A 17,063-nucleotide genomic window follows, 5' to 3' on the forward strand; every position below is an offset into this window, starting at 1 on the left:
GAACAAACTGAAAATATTTAACCTCACCTTCCCTTCCCCCTCCTCCCACAAAACCTAGCCAGTGTTCAGCTTGTGAAATTGTAAGAAATACAGAAGAAGAAGAACTTAAGAGTAGAAATAGAAGAGAGACAGAAAGTCTAACAAATACAAGATATTGAAATATTGTAAACAAATGGTAAAAACTTGGGAAAGAAAGTGAGGCAATGAAAACTGAGGGAAAGCTCAAAGGATGTCAGATGCCTCTGATTCATCTGTTCCAGTGAAACAGCACAGCATTTATAAATTTATCAGAGAGATTTAGAACTGGCAGGTGAAGAATGAGGTGTTCATGCAATAGTGAAAAGAGTTATGAAAGGGCACGTCAGAAGATAAGACAGAAGTCTAGATAAACTGGAAGGAAACGATCAACAGTCAGAGATACAGCAAATATAGTAAAAGGCAGTACAGTATTAAGTGAGAATTGTTTCTCCACCAAGAAGTTAAGAATTTTTATACAAGTCACTACCCCATCAGGATTCTGAGAGTATCACATGCTTGATTTCAGGCAGCATTAAACAAGTTTCAACATTAGAGGTTAAGAATGGAATTAAGTATCCTACAAAGGGAGTTTAGCTCAAGAAAATAAAGTAACAAGATGCATTTTCAATGCCCTAAAACAAAGATTAGATAAAAATGAGGACTCAAGTACAAAATGTTATTAACGAGGCATCAGAGGGATTGATGTTGAGATCCCAACTTTATACTACACACACACACAAACACACACACACACACACAGTTATGTCCCATGGCAAATTTTATTCATCTATCTGTACTCCCTACACAATGGGGCTGTACCCATGTAACAGAGTAAAACTGCAGCTCTAACAATTCTCATCTCCTGAGTGCTTCACAGATGTTACTTGTTCTAGGCTAAAGATGGAATCTGTGGCAATGCCAGTTTTAGAACTAAGGAATTCCTAACTCCCAGTCTTGGGCTTAAGCAATCTCTATAATTTAATATAGTCTCATCTACCATGTTTGTATGAACTGACATTAAATACAGTTGGATTAAAAATAATTAAAAAACGGATTAATAAATGTGCAGCCAGCATACCTTAAAATCACAGAAGGCGGTTTCAATTACCCTATGAAAAATTGCAGCATAAAATTTAACAGTATTAGGTTTCTTTAAAAAAAAAAAAAAAAAAAAAAAAAAGTAAAATTGGTCCTTTTCCTCCAAGAAAAGGTTGTATTTCCCATTGAATGTTTTTAAGTTTAAAATCTGTATTGCCACAAAAAATATTAACATGATGATATTAGAAAGTATTTTGAAGCAAATCTGACCACATAAAACCTCAAAACCAGCTTGAAAAGAAAGACAGTAATAATCATTAATGGAAAAGGTGGAACTATGTTGAAAACTGAATTAACCTCAAGAGAAAAGATATAAAAAGACAGACGGCTCAGAGAAATAAAATGCAGAAGTAAATGATGAAAAAATAGAGGGTATTTGGCTTTGCAGGTGTTCTGATTCAGTGTTCTGGGCTAGTTTACAATGTGCAAGAATAGACTTACTCAATGTGTAAGCGTCAGAAAAATGTATAAATCAAGTCATTTTAGTGCCATTAGTTTTCTCACTATGTGCAACTGCTTGCCAATTATCTTTTTATTCCATTCCTTTATACTTTACAATACTTTTTTAGGAGTACGTATAGATTCTCCAGACGTCTGTGACTGTGTTGTTTTCACACAGTGGAGATGCTCAGATCAGCCAGCAGAGGAAGTGGGCCTTTCCGTCCATGATGTTCTTTCAATTTACATTAACGGTAAAAACACATTTCTAGCATTTTGGTTTTTCTCCTCTTGGTCTGTAGTAGACATCATCACTTTAATTTTCCAAACATTGTTCCCTCCACCTACATCCTTCCCCATGTTTGGGATGAAAAGGAAAAATCAACATATTTTTGTTCACTACTTCATTTGCGCAACACCACCTTCCAGCACTACACAACTGTGCTTTTTAATTCTTCATTCTTGTATAGACAGGAGGCAAAACTCCGGCATTTTTGTGGCTACCCCAGGAGGGAGGGGAAAAAAAAAAAAAGGCAGCTTTCTTATAGTGTTTTTTGGAGAAAATGTTGAATTTTATTTCAAAAGCTAATGTTAAGAAACTGCAGAAGAATGTCCCTTGTGGATCATGATATCAAGGTATATCATATGTAGAATAATTAAATTGTCCATTTAAATGGACTTAAATTACTTTTCAGAACAGGGGATTTTAAAGAGAATGCTGTGAAGCTAATTTTTTAGAAAACAAATATCCTGAAATATGTTAAAACCACATAATTAAAAGCTAAACAATTTTTTTTAAATCTACATCTACAGTAACTCCTCGCTTAACGTTGTAGTTATGTTCCTGAAAAATGTGACTTTAAGCAAAACGATGTTAAGTGAATCCAATTTCCCCATAAGAATTAATGTAAATGGGGGGGCAGGGTTAGGTTCCAGGGAAATTTTTTTCACCAGACAAAAGACTACATTACACAGTGTGTGTGTGTGCGCACGTGCACACTCACACTGTTTTAAACAATTTAATACTGTACACAGCAATGACGATAGTGAAGCTTGGTTGAGGTGGTGAAATCAGATGGTGGAAGAGGGTGGGATATTTCCCAGGGAATGCCTTACTGCTAAATGAGGCTGAGCATTCAAGGGTTAACACATTGTTGTTAATATAGCCTCACATTCTACAAGGCAGCACAAATGGAGGGAGGGGAGACAGCATGGCAGACAGAGACACACCCTGTGTGTGAGTCAGAGAGAGATGCACATTGCCCCTTTAAGTATGCTGAGCCCACTCAAAGCACATTGCCTTTTTAAGTAGATCAACAAATTAAGACAGCAGCGGCTGCCAGCAATCTCCCTCTGTCCTGAGCCCTGTCATGTCCCCCACCCTGCTCTATGGAGATGAGGTAAGTGGGATGCAGGAGCAGGGGGACACCCTGACATTAGCCACCTTCTTCCCCCGCCCACAGCAAGCAGGAGGCTCAGGGAGCAGCTCCAAGGCAGAGGGCAGGAGCAGCACGTGGCAGTGGGGGGAGGGACAGCTGAACTGCCCACAACTGATAGCCTGCTGGGTGGCTGCTGCACAGAGAACTTAGGGGAGTGGGGAGCTGATGGGGGGCTGCCGGTCCACCCTGGTTCCAAGGCCCCCCCAGCTCGCTGCAACGGGCTGCTCTTCCTGCAAGCAGTGGTCAAAGCAGGCGACTGCTACACACATTGTAAGGGAGCACTGCGCAACATTAAACAAGCATGTTCCCGAATTGATCAGCAAAAAAACGTTAACCAGGACAACTTTAAGTGAGGAGTTACTGTACTCTGAGATAGCATCTGAATATTTCTGAACAAAGGAAGCTTGCATCTGCTTCCCAGGTGGGCATGGTTCAGATCCACCTCTATTGTTTATGCTGTTTGGCTTACACTTGTTCCTCTTTTCTCAACTTGGACAGAGATTAGCCAAGTTCACTGTTGTTTTCTCTAAGTTTCATTTTTAGGTTCTCAAATAAAACTCAGGTTCTGAGTTGAGACAACATAGGGGAAAGTTGCATTTCTGCAGTCTCACTGTTGTACAAAAAACTTCCCGTTCCACTGAATTTTTTTTTAGTCCAGTGGAAATGTTTCTTTTGGTCTTAAAGAGACACTGTTAGCTTGAAGTCTAGTCCTGAGGTTCTCCAACTTTTCCACAGATATGGTATATAAAAATGATTTTCTTATGGACAGTTCCCCATCATTCATGATTACATGACATCTTTGAGGCAACTACAGCAATTAGTTATATGGAAAACAACATTAAGAAAGTAATGCATTTTTTAGCTAACACAATTGAGCAACAGAAAACAAGGAAGTGAGTCAGCACTCTGGGAGATCGTGGGCAGGGAACTGATCAAACCCTTAAAACAAACACACCACTATTACCCCCAATATTTTCAGGTATTACACCTACCCCAGAGTCCTTCTGTAAACCATAGAATATATTTCTGTTTTTGTAAGTGTTCTTCTTTCCCATGTTGCTGAGGGAAAGACGCACAGAGTTAAGTAGCCATAAGGTGGTGTCAAATTCATAAAGTAAATAAACTGGGGGAAGGGGGAGGAGATGAGAAAAATATATATTTTCATTTCATTTATAACACATCATAGGTGTTGCTTGTAACACTAGTCGGTAAAATCCCAGCTGAAGGTGTTCTTTTAATGTTTTTAGAACAAAATAGTTTTTACACAAATTTCAAGGCAAATCTGACCTCACATGTCCATTTACAGCACCCTACAGGAGAAAGGGAGACTCCTCCAGCAGGCACATTCCAGAATCAAAGCTCATTATCTTGAGATTTATCCAGTTTAAGCTCAGACCGAAGCTATTTAGTATAAAGTACAATTGACATAGGTAATAGTTTCCTCCTGTTTTGGTCTCTCCAATCCACATAATGATAAACACTTTAGAGGCCCTTTTAAATACCTATGAAAAGCAACAGCATAACCATCAAAGACAGGGACAGATCCTGTGATCGTTGTGTATCACAAACTACCACAATGAGTGCTTTGAGCATGCAATAAGTGCAGCACTTGGCTCATCATATGAACAATTACAGTGTGCTGCCTTTAAGAATAAGAAATTAGATTTGCAACCTGGAAGAGTACACATATCTAATGAAGATGAAAGCTGTCTCTCTATAGTTTTGTTTAGCCATTTCCAGAGAGAAGTATATACAAGCAAGTAAACAAAATTCTTCCAATGCAATTGATCTTTGGAGACAAACAACCTTCCCTTTTATTTTAAAAAATATTAATCTCATATGTACTCTTGGTGGTTTTGAGTAAGAGATCTTTTTAATCTTTAGCATTGAAGTTTTCAATGGAACAGTTTTCATTAATACTGAGTGATCCTTTCGGAGGTACTTACTTATCTACCAGTGTCCGTATTACTGCCAGTGTGTCAAGCACAAGTCCATCCACATTCTGTTTTTTCCTTCTTGGTTCATGTGGCCCTCGCCCCCTCCTGGGTGGCCTTACAGGGTCCCTTGGATGGCTTCTTGCTTCAGGTACTGGTATTCTACTATTCTGTGTTTGCTGATTCTGGGATTCTACATTGTCTTCCACACCACTATCATCTCGACAAATACAGGAGTTGCCCATGTTGCTAGCACCCAAAGTTCCCAGTATGCAGGGGATGTGCTGCTCTAGAGTCAGCAGTAAACCTTGGAAAAGGCTTCTGCTAGCATAGAACACAATCAGAGCAACTACAATCATCTAGAAAGATTTAAGAGTAATGTTTTTGAGATTGTGAATTGTGGTCTTTGCATTTTATGTGTTGCTAACAAGATGGAATGAATGGGGAATTGTAGATTTAGCTTCCGACATCATCAATTAAAATATGCATTGTCATCCAGAAGCACATCTGGGGGGGGAAAAAAAAGAAAGAAAAATGGAAGTCAATCATATTTCAATAAATTTGTTGAGTAATAAGCAAGTCTTAAACTTCCTCCTTCAGTAGTGAAGTAAACAATTAGTTTGAAGATACCTGATGCCTCGATGGCGTTAATTTGTATCTGGGTCCCATTTTGACATTTTTGTATATCCAGAACTCTCATTGAAATGCCTGTGAATTTGGTGTGCAAGTAATGCTGGTGTGCAAACTAGGTAAGTTTGAAACAACTAAACATGTGGAAGCACATGTTGAAATTCTGGCAGAAACAGCCCATAATCGTTTAGGCTAGAGTGTCACACAATGTGTTGCTTCTGGAGGTCAAACACATTGCACACCCGGGGACTCCCTGCATCCCTCCACCTCCCCCAACAAGCTCCATGTGTGCCCACCCTCCTACCCCCCCTCTATTTCAGGACTCCCTGCCTCCAGACACCTCCTCCCTGATGTCAGGGGGTCTGTGTGTGTCTGGGGCACACACACCCTGGTGTCAAGGGCTCAGTGTGCCCCCTTCACCCCAAGGCAAGAGTTCCATGTCATTCTTCCCCACACTACTGTTCCCAATTCCCTGCCTCTGCCAACCTTCATATGCCTGGAGTTGTGTGCCAGCCCCTTATTTCTGGTCTTTCGGTCTGGGAGATAGGCCAATCAGAGAGTCAACCATCTGAACTGTACTGGGAGAGTAGACAGAACTGAGATAGGGATATTGTTTACTGCAAGGTGCTAATGGCCATTATCATCAACTGGTTCTTTGCTCCAGAGACCATTATGGAGGTGAAGCTGCTGGGACTACTAACAGATACAAGGGGCTCTGTGTATCCTTCTATTCCCCAACCTCCCCCCAGGGATTTGCCCATTGATGTCTAGAAGATTCCTTAAAAATTTGGAATTGGATGTAGCATTCAAAACGCACTGTGCTACAGACATAGAAATGCCATCGAGCGGAGAGTAAGGTCTCTGCTAGCCAACATTGAGCACCAAGTGGTTTGATGTTGTGGGTCTTCCAGATGAAACCTTAAAAACCAAGGCCCTGTCTATTTTTTAGAGACTTTCCCTGCATGATTTAGAGGAGCCACTTTAAAGTGGATATAAAAAGTTGCCTAATTCAGTCACATTCCCTTCCCTCCCTCATGCTGCATACACTGCGTGATGTGCTCTACATGCCCAGTTTCACTCCAATCCAAAGTGCATTTCTGCTAGGAAAATATTAACACAGCTGTGAGAAACATTAAGTCTTATTGCATTGTGCCTACTTCCCTTGGGAAAGGGCAGCCAATGACATTCAAGTCAAGCACTCAAAAGTTAGTAATGTAATTGAAGACTGTATCATAACGCACATGCACAAGGAGGCTGAATTACAGATCTTCAGGATTGGAGATAGGAGATATGAGGAAAACAGACACTGCGATTTGGGGGGTGAGCCACACAAACCCTCTCCTATAAGCACCATGCGGTGGCAACTACGAGATAAGCCTATTGCAGTTTTCCCTACATTCACTCCAAGTGTTCTTTCCTCTTCTTGAAGGCTTTAGAATGAAGAAGGTGCAACCTGGGCCTTATATATAAACATTGCTTCATTTATTTTAATAAAAAGAAAAGGAGTACTTGTGGCACCTTAGAGACTAAAATGTATTAGAGCATAAGCTTTCGTGAGCTACAGCTCACTTCATCGGATGCATCACGAAAGCTTATGCTCTAATAAATTTGTTAGTCTCTAAGGTGCCACAAGTACTCCTTTTCTTTTTGCGAATACAGACTAACACGGCTGCTACTCTGAAACCTACCTTTATTTTAATATTCATCCATCCCACCCCATTGTTTTTAAATAAAAATATGTTGACAAAAAGCATCTCCCCCCTCATTAGACACTCTTATTAGAACAATCAATAATAACCAAGACCAGGTGCACTTTGGGAACAGATCCTCAGCAGAAGTTGAGTATTTAGCACCACTGCAGATCAGACCCTGTATTATTTACTCTTCAAAAGAGTCTGTGGGAACACAAATATTAAGTTCCATATAAGCTATCTATATAGACAGACAACAGACTTCACAGTGAACCAGCTGTTTAGTCTTCCTATATATAAATATTTTTATATGAGTTATTTTACATAAATGATATTTACTTAATAAGGGCCTGACCCCAAGAGTCACTGAGAATCAGCAATCGCCACCCAAGAGAACAGGAATTGCAGGTATTTAGCATCTCTTAGGATCAGGCCCTAACATTTTTTGGTACACGTTTGGGTCTCGAGGTGACCAAACAATCTGTCTCGGGTGGGAATTTTGAGATCAGACAGCTTTATTGAGTTTTAATCCAAGTGGTTTCATTTATATAACAAGACAAAGAAAAATATAGCACTGGAGTGATGCTAACCAATGAATTAAGACCAATAAACTATGTGCTGGGGAGCTAATGAATGGGGAGAGTGAGAGAAGGATATTTAAACCCCACCACCACAGACTTGTTAAATATAGCATATGTATTACTGTAGAGTCATTATTTATGCACAATCTGGCAAACAGTTGCGTGGGACAGAGACGCTGCAAGGACATTACTTCACTGTTTTGGATACAGTTCCAGCAAACTGTTTCCAGAACACTTGGGCTCCCTAATAGAACACAGTACCTCCTTAGGGCACCAAACCAATTATACACAGAAAAGTAGCACCATATGGGCTTTTATCATGCTCAGTAAATTATGCTGTGCCATTGATTTCAATAGCTGCACTTAATAGGCGTGACCTCAGGTATGGGTTAAGCCACATTGCACATCTGTGGTTTGGAAAGAATGATTCACTTGGAAAATACGTTTCCAAGAAAGGAGATGATTTTCCTGATGGCTGAGGTAATACAGAATTCCCAGCTCTGGGCAAGAGATTGTGCTTATTTGAAAAAAAAAAAAGACATGCCACTCAGAGCTCCAAAAGCGACCCACTACCTAGTAGCCTTAGGACTAAACCTATCAGCAAAAGCTGATCCCCTTAAGGGCCTCTAAGGACTCTAAGCATACCCCAACAGGGAACTCTCTTTGCTTTCACAACCTTGGGAAACTGAAAGAGAACATGGGGTGGGGAACTTCCCCTCTCCCAAATTACTGGTTGCTGAGAGGGGAAGGGAAGCATCAATCTCTGCATGAAATAGCTAAACATGACACAGAAGAGCATCATTGACAAAAGGGCCTCACTCTGCCCAATATTAGTTGGTCAGCCAGAATGAAACTTCTGCAAATATTGTTCTACTTCCTGTAACAATGTTGCTGTGCAGGGCTGTGCTCATCTACGTATCAAGATCACTTGCAATTACGAAGTGCAATTTCAAGCCATGAGCAGAATCAAACCAAAATGACAAACAGTTATATATGTAATTGTAAATGAGCAGTCTATAAACCAGCCTTGTAAAATTCCACTTTTGACAAGTAAATAAAGTATTTGTTTTAAAGGGCATGAAAGACTGTTTGTTTGTTTTTAAACTTTGTCATAGTAATGGAGTAGACTTTGTGCCTGGTCTAATAGATTTTCATTACAAGTTTTGCAAGGCTGCTATGAACAATGACTTCAGTATCAAGCTGAGGGTGGCCATTCCAACTAAGTCAATTTCACTGCTAAAAATAAAAGGAGGACTGAACATAGAGTATTAAATTGGAACTTTAGGGACAAACACAGGGTGGAACAAAGGGACAAAAGAACAATTAAAAATACTTTGAAGCATCTCAGAGCGGTAGAGACAAAAATGGGAAAGAAATAGAAGGCACAAGCAGTTTTATGACATAAATACAACGGAGTCATTTGGAAATGGAGACATGGAATCAAATGACGGGAATGGCATACAAGAGTATGATCTATCCTGGGGAAATAATAGAACATTGTCTCCCCTGCATACAAGGAAGTATACACATTCTGAAGTGCATATGGCTATGAAAGAGAAAAGTGTCAAAAAGTTTAGCATAAAGGAACTAAAGTACAGACAGGAATTCATACTAGAGGGAATGCTGTACAGACCATCGAGTTAGAAAGGGAAGGTAGACAAGGGCTGTCTAGAGCAGATGCCAAACGACAGCACTGTAGTAAAGAGGATTTCACTGGTTTTCCCCAAACCCAGTTGAGTGCAGTTCTGCCATACAAAATAAAAAAAAGGTTGCAATTAGAAAAAGTATTGGTTTTGTGCTTATCCAAATTTGGACAACTCACCAACTGAGAGTTCATATGAAAATAGAACAAATCCCCTTAGAACTGAAAACTCATATTTAAGCAACAGTTGAATTATTATCCTAAAAAGGAAAAATCCAAGATATAAGGCTAAAGAAAGTGAGAGAACTAAAACTAAAGGGTCATTGTCAAATTTGGCCCAAAACGTAAGCTTTGTTTAAACAAAACAAAAAAACAAACAAACAAACAGCCGAATTCTTTATGAGACAGTAAGCCAAAAGAAATGTTTCCACAATTAAAAAACAAAAACTAAAAAAAAACATATTTAAAGACCCCTACCTACACGGTTTACAACACAAACTTTGCAGTACTAAGAACCTGAAAGTAAAATTGACTTCACTGATTTTCCATTGTATATGAGAAATCAAAAAACAAAAATGGATTTTAAAAATTCTCTTTAGTTTAAGATATTTGTAAGGAGAAATTTCTTTACAACATGTTTTTCAGATGTCCCATTAATTAAAGTATCTTGACTAAAATCATCAACATCCCAATATACGTCTGAGAAAGTAATTTCTACAGACATGAAAAGTAAATGTGACAATCATGCTAAGTGTCTCATAATAGCACAATGTTTAAATCGGAGTATAAATTTATATTCTTCATGTAATATATTAAAAAGTCATATAATCAGACACTTTTTTTAAAAACCTACTTGAGTTCAGACCCTTGCAAATAACTATTAAATTTTTGGCCTATTCCTCTAATCTCAGGACCGTCTTCCCAGTTGGAAATTAGTATAAAGTGCTACTCATCACTGCCCTGCTATCAGCTTTACAGGATGACTTGAACAATAGAACCTCAAAGTTACGAACGCCAGAGTTACAAGCTGTCCAGTCAACCACAAACCTCATTTGGAACCAGAAGTACACAGTCAGGCAGCAGCAGAGACAAAAAAAAGCAAATACTGTACAGCACAGTACTGTGTTAAACGTAAACTACTAAAAAATAAAGGGAAAATTTTAAAAAGATTCGACACAGTAAGGAAAGTGTTTCTGTGCTGGTTTCATTTAAATTAAGATGGTTAAAAGCAGCATTTTTCTTTTGCATAGTAAAGTTTCAAAGCTGTATTAAGTCAATATTCAGTTGTAAGCTAAAAGAACAACTTTTGAAAGAACCACCACAACATTTTGTTCAGTGTTACGAACCACCTCTATTCCCAAAGTGTTCGCAACTCTGAGGTTCTACTGTAATCACTTTACAATACAAAAACTAAAATTCAACCATTACCAATGGATACTAAAAAGGTCAATAAGCTCAGAACTGAGCACAGATCCATTTTTATGGTCATTAACATGCCAACTTCCCTTCTCAATCCCCTCTCTCTTCCGAAAACCGGACTAATAGTTTTAAGGAGCAGATGCTCATCAGTTTCAAAAAGGATTTTAATCTAACAGAACAGGAATGTCAATTATACTTGATGCATGTAGCATAGCTGTACCCATGTTGGTCCCAGGATATTAGAAAGCTTTCAAGTTTGTCTTCCCCCTCACCAATAAAAGATATTACCTCACCCACCTTGTCTCTTTAAACTGCACATGTTGAAAGTTTTTAAAGACAATTTAAATGCAATCTTAAACTCAATTAAGTCAGGTTTCAGAGTAGTAGCTGTGTTAGTCTGTATTCGCAAAAAGAAAAGTAGTACTTGTGGCACCTTAGAGACTAAAATTTATTTGCTCACGAAAGCTTATGCTCAAATAAATTTGTTAGTCTCTAAGGTGCCACAAGTACTCTTTTTCAATGAAGTCAGTGGAGTTACTTAATGGATTATATTCAACTCTGGTACATTTAATTAAGGATTGAGAGGGGAAAGAAAATCCCTAAATCCACTATCTTTAGGTTCCCTAAAGCTATACCCAAATTTGTGCAATTAGGCTTTTGATCCTGCAAGATGCTAAGCACACATGCTTAAATACTTTGTTGGATCAGGCTATAGTGCTCAGAATGCTGCTGCAAAGGGTCAATTTCATAACCTGTTGCTACGACTAGGTCACCCTTTTCTTTAAATCCCACCATGGCTCCCCCTTCTCTATTGCATCACTTTCAAGGCTCCACACAGCCAATTCCCCACCCTATCATCTCTCATTTGTTATCAGGCTTTCCATGCTTGCCTGCAATTAACTAATGATGCCAATCTATTGCCCACTTGTTAAATTTTCAAATACCTTTGTACTTTCTCCCATGCTTCCCTACACACTTGGGAGGCATGCCCCATAAACATCTGCAAAGCTATCTCATTTCACCTTCAAATCCCTCCTCAAAATTCTCATTTCCTGTGATGCTTACAAAAAAAAAACTTAACAGGTAGGCTGTTGATGGGCAGAGACCACTGCCTATCATGCTGACCAATATTGTGTCTGCGCCTATTGTTTCTTGTCATATACTTGGACTGAAAACTCACTGCGGAAGGGACCGTCTTGCTGTTTGTGTTTGTATACCACCTAGCGCAACAGGGTCCAGGTCCTGATCCTAGGAACTGCCACAATACAATAAATGTTAATAATAAGTGTAGATGCAGTTTTGTTTTATATAAGGGAATATATTGGAATTGCTCATGCTAGTCAGAGAACCAGCATAAGGTATACCAACATAAGCATTTTTATAAATAAAATGGTCTCTAAACTAGGAAGGCTTGCCAGTTTAATTATACTGGCATAGGTAAACCAGTAAAGCTTTCTGGGGAAGACTAGATTTAAGTAAAATTTAGTGATCCTTGCAATGTTGCTCAGTTTCACTGAAAATAAACAAAAAAGGGAGAAATGGTATACTTTCCAAGTGCCACAGATAAACATTAGACTGCAATAATTAAACATTTAACAACAATTACTGCACTTAAACTGCAGTGCTTGAAAATCATGCCAAAACCCACTAGCCTACATTCAAAGCAACCCCAAGATTGTAAACCAAATTCCCCTCTGAGGCCATTTTTAGCAGAGTGGGGGAATCCCACCAGTGCTCAGTGGGGCTGCACTGGTATCAAAAAGAATATGGTTTAATGAACAGAAGGTGTCCAAATCAGAAAAAAACTGAAGCCTTTAAAAGGCCAAAATAGACTTTATGTTTGGAAATACCAGGGTTGATTAATTAGGCTATACTATGAAGAGGCAGTTGCCTGTGTATAGTTAAAGTAGTAGCCAGTTTCCCATTGTAAGCTTGATTTCTCTTTCACTCACATGCTCTGAAACGAAAGAGAGATGGTCTCTCTTGTTCAAATTTCAACTGTGACCTGAGAACAAAAGAGAATTTTTAAGGCCAAATTTGGGAAAGTTTCTAGAAATTTTGGAGGGGGAAAGAGGAGAATCAGAAGCAATTAGAAATGCAATAATTTGAAAGTTAAGAATGAGTCACATTTGGAAAATGCTTTTAATGCTTTTGTCATCACATTGATACTTTCCTTTTTACAACAGAAAGAAATAAAAGAGAACCTGCTGCATGCCTACGTGATGAACTGTGGTCATGCACATATAGGAACTGCAGACAGCAGAAGGAATCAAACCTCCTGGGACCTCGATCACTAAACAAATGACTACCCTAAAATACCATTTGAGCTAAAGAATAATTCACGTAGTTGAGAGAGCAGCAGCTTTTAGCCACAGCTGTGGCATCTTGTTGGCAGAGACCATTCAAAGGATGGCCTGAGAAAGCACATCCAACCTGCCATCATAGAAATGTAGGACCTCAACAGGTCATCTAGTCCAGTCCCCTGCAGTGAGGCAAGACTGAGTATAACCTAGACTACCCCGATAGGTGTTTGCCTAACACATTCTTAAAAACCTCCAGTGATGGAGATTTCATGACTATTCCTACCTATTCCTATCTTGGCCTGCTCAGTGCAGCTTCCAAGTTGTGCTGATCTCCTGATGGACAGCAGTTTATTGGCCCCTTTATGCTGTCACAAGCTTCCCCAGCTGGGGACTAAAATAAGCAACTGCTACAGTAGCGGTTCCATACAGGTACATTTACACTGCCTGTCCGACACTATTGATAATATCGAACCTACCAAGAGGCCTGGTCCCAAAAGATCTTGGAGAGAATGTTAATGAAGGTCTTGGCTGGAAATGGCATCAATCTAGTTTTCTCTAATATACCGCCCAGGGATTAATGATTTACCACCTCAGACATTTGGTTACAGCCAACCACAATATTGCCTCATGATGGAAAAATAGCCCCCCCCTCTTTATGAGAATACTCCAAGCAAATGAGAAATTGATACACAAGTAAGAAAAAGCAGTTTCAGTCACTAAACCACTTTATGTTTCAGTTCCCAGGCATCACTCAGAAATGGTGTTAAGTATTGCCAATATTTTCCCCTCCCAAACAGTAGAATAAAACAATAGCTTTCATGTCACTGCTGTCTGAGCTGTCATAAGGATGTTGAATGAATACAAGAAGTTAAGGGATTTACATTAACATGGTGTTCTACTGAGAAGGTAAAATATTTTAAATTCTTGCTTGAGAACTTAGTTTTCTAAGAAGGGTGCTGGAACACTGAGGAATCCCAAGCAAAAGTGAAGGTCAAGCTACCGTGGGAGATCGGCCAGACTAAATTGCAAGTCTCCACAGACAGTCGTTAGTTTGCTTACATTTAAGATCTTGCATCAGGGAGAGAGAGCTAAGTCTCATTAAAAATGAGAATTCTCTTATATAAAAATAAGAATACAAGAAAAATTGATTGGTTTCAGAGTAGCAGCCATGTTAGTCTGTATTCGCAAAAAGAAAAGGAGTACTTGTGGCACCTTAGAGACTAATAAATTTGTTAGTCTCTAAGGTGCCACAAGTACTCCTTTTCTTTTTAAGAAAAATTGATTGAAGTTCACATTTTTTTCTCTGAAAACTCCACTGAAATTGGAGAAAAAAACAGGGGCAGAGAAACATCTTGGCTGACAGAGGAACAAAGTAGTTTGGCTTCCATTATCGATGCTCAGCTGTGTTCAGTGTAGATTGCAAAAAGAGTGATTACCAAATTTTATGCCGAACCATGTGCATGTTCTATTTAATTGAGTGACGTGTTTCAGAGATTCCATGACAACTGGCTCATCAAATTCTTATATTTAATTTCTTAAAATAAAAAATAAATAAATAAATGTTCATTCATTCCTAGGCCCTGATTCTACAAGGACATGGCCTCAACATTCCAAAGTCCCAACACTGCAGGTCAGGATTTAGTTTCCATATCACAATTGGATTCACGATCACAACTGGATCCCTGGTTAGCAGTATCATTAGCGCTTTACAGAAAGAGAAGAGACTTAGACCCTGCTCATAGCGCTTACAATTTTGGACCTCGATCCCATCAGTGGGGCTCCACATGGGTTCAGGCATCTAGTTATGCAGAGCTCACTGCAGTATTGGGGTTTAAAATCCTTCAAACCTTTCTCATGAGTTATCCCATTGAAGTCAGGAGTGAGTAGGAGCTGAGGGATCTGGTCTCATGTTAGATATAATAGGGAGAGAAGACAGCTGTCAAGAGAGAAGTAAAAGGAGGAAGTTGGGGGTATGAGACTGTAATGTTTTGTGCATATGGTGGTCATTCCTATTTCTTGCTTTAAGTTGGTTTTACTGGTATTATGCCAGGTCAGGGTTGACACTCATTGGTGGGGCAGTGTGAGGAAATCTTGTCCTGTCACCGCTGACCGTGTATATCCTGTGTGGATAAATCATTAACATGTAGGGCTGGAAGGGACCTCAAGACGACATCTATGTCACCCTCCTGCGCGGAGGTAGGACCTACTATACCTAGACCATCCATGACAGGTGTTTTTGTCTAACCAGTTCTTAAAAACATCCAATGATGGGGACTCAACAATGTCCCTTGGAAGCCTATTCCAGTGCTTACCGATCTTTATAATTAGAACACTTTTCCTAACATCTAACCTAAATTTCCCTTACTATAGATTAATCTGATGTTCTCCATGTCCACTGAAGGTCAGACAAGAAGTAAACTGCATCCTCTTTAGAACAACCCTTAACATATTTGAAGACTTAACAGGGACCCTTGCCATCTTCTTTTCTCAAGACTAAACATGCCCAGTTTTTTCAACCTTTCCTCATAGGTCAGGTTTTGCAAACCTTTTATCATTTTTGTTGCACTCCGCTGGACAGTCTCCAGTTTGCCCACAGCTTTCTTAAAGTGTAGCACCCAGAACTGGATTATGTACTCCAGACAAGGTCTCGCCAGTGCAGGACAATTGCCTTCTGTGTCTTTCACGCCCATGCTGTATCTCGTGCGCAGATAAATGAAGGACATCAATCCCCAGGGCTATCAAAACGTAACTTTAAAAAAAGCTTGAGATTCTTCTGTCACTGCTCTCTCCCAAAGGTTTTACTAAATATTTAGGCCTCACTGCTCTCGTTATCTTGGGAGGAAGGGATTGCTTCTCTTCTCATGCTAGTGTTACTTAATATTTGGATGGTATTGTCCTCTCTGTGTGACAGAATGTTTAAAAGGCTAACTTAATGCTCCTGTTGACACACTCCAGCATTACCAGGCTATTCAACATGAATCCTGATAAAACAGGACACTGCTTCCAAAAACCAACTTTCATATACAGCAAAGGGGTAAAAGCTGGCTTCTCTTTTAAGTAAGTATTTTTGAGTTAAGCTGAAATGACCAACACATTTTTAGAATCAGGTTCCTTTAGCAAGTGGGAAGGATTATGGGAACATGAAGGTTTCATGGCAGCTGTAAGGATGAATCACATCCAGCATGATGGGGCAGTCGGAAAGTGTTTTGGCTCAGCCCTTGCCTGAAGAGGTGCAGAGAGAAGGACACACCTATGTTTCAGAAATGCATAACAGTGACAGGAAATACAGCAAACCCCAGTCCTATGAGCAAGAGAGATGCAGGCACACTAAAACAGAAAGGTGAAAGTTTCCAAGTTGGCCAGCACTAAAGGAACTTACTCCTGTGAGTGAGAAGAAAGTTCAAAGAAAGAGGATTCAGAAAAAAGAAAGATTGTGATCAGTTGCAGATGACATTCAACTGAAGAAGGAAAAAATTTGGGGTTTGGGCTAATCTTTCCCTCAGGTATCAATTATTAGAAGCTGGAAATTTGAGTAAGAGGGGGGATTAAATATTTATTCTTTCTAAATGGACTATTTTTAAAAACTTGTCTAGCTGAAAAAAACTGAATTCTTCACTCTATATTCTGTCAATATGTATTAAAACCCAGAGGAGAGGTTTTTCCACTAGTACTGTAGTAACTTTTTAAAATAATAAAACAGTATCTTATTGATGTAGCTTTTACATTTATTACAAGGAAATCTACTTAAAATGAGAGTTAAAAGGATTTGTACCAACAAAAATACATGCCATACCCCTGTGAATCACGCTACGATCTACAGTATTACAATGGTAATTCTCCAGTTCGGTAGTATGACTAATGTACTATGGA

At 39.2% G+C, this 17,063-nt stretch overlaps 1 protein-coding gene across 6 annotated transcripts in view; it reads right to left on the reverse strand.

Annotated features, from left to right (window-relative positions):
* RSPRY1 (ring finger and SPRY domain containing 1) overlaps window positions 1-17,063 on the reverse strand; it is a 56,143-nt gene that overhangs the window by 33,597 nt on the left and 5,483 nt on the right. For 4 of the 6 annotated variants that reach the window (XM_038368385.2, XM_043495437.1, XM_043495438.1 and 1 more), the window contains exon 2: window positions 4,940-5,434. In XM_038368385.2, the coding sequence (XP_038224313.1) occupies window positions 4,940-5,286 (347 nt within the window). In that variant the 5' untranslated portion in view covers window positions 5,287-5,434. Of the gene's footprint in view, window positions 1-4,939; window positions 5,435-9,462; window positions 9,575-17,063 lie in introns of all 6 variants that reach the window. The other 2 variants (XM_043495436.1, XM_043495435.1) reach the window with 1 other exon arrangement.

Source organism: Dermochelys coriacea, chromosome 12 (genome assembly GCF_009764565.3).
Source record: "Dermochelys coriacea isolate rDerCor1 chromosome 12, rDerCor1.pri.v4, whole genome shotgun sequence".
In the NCBI taxonomy this organism is placed as follows: Eukaryota; Metazoa; Chordata; order Testudines; family Dermochelyidae; genus Dermochelys; species Dermochelys coriacea.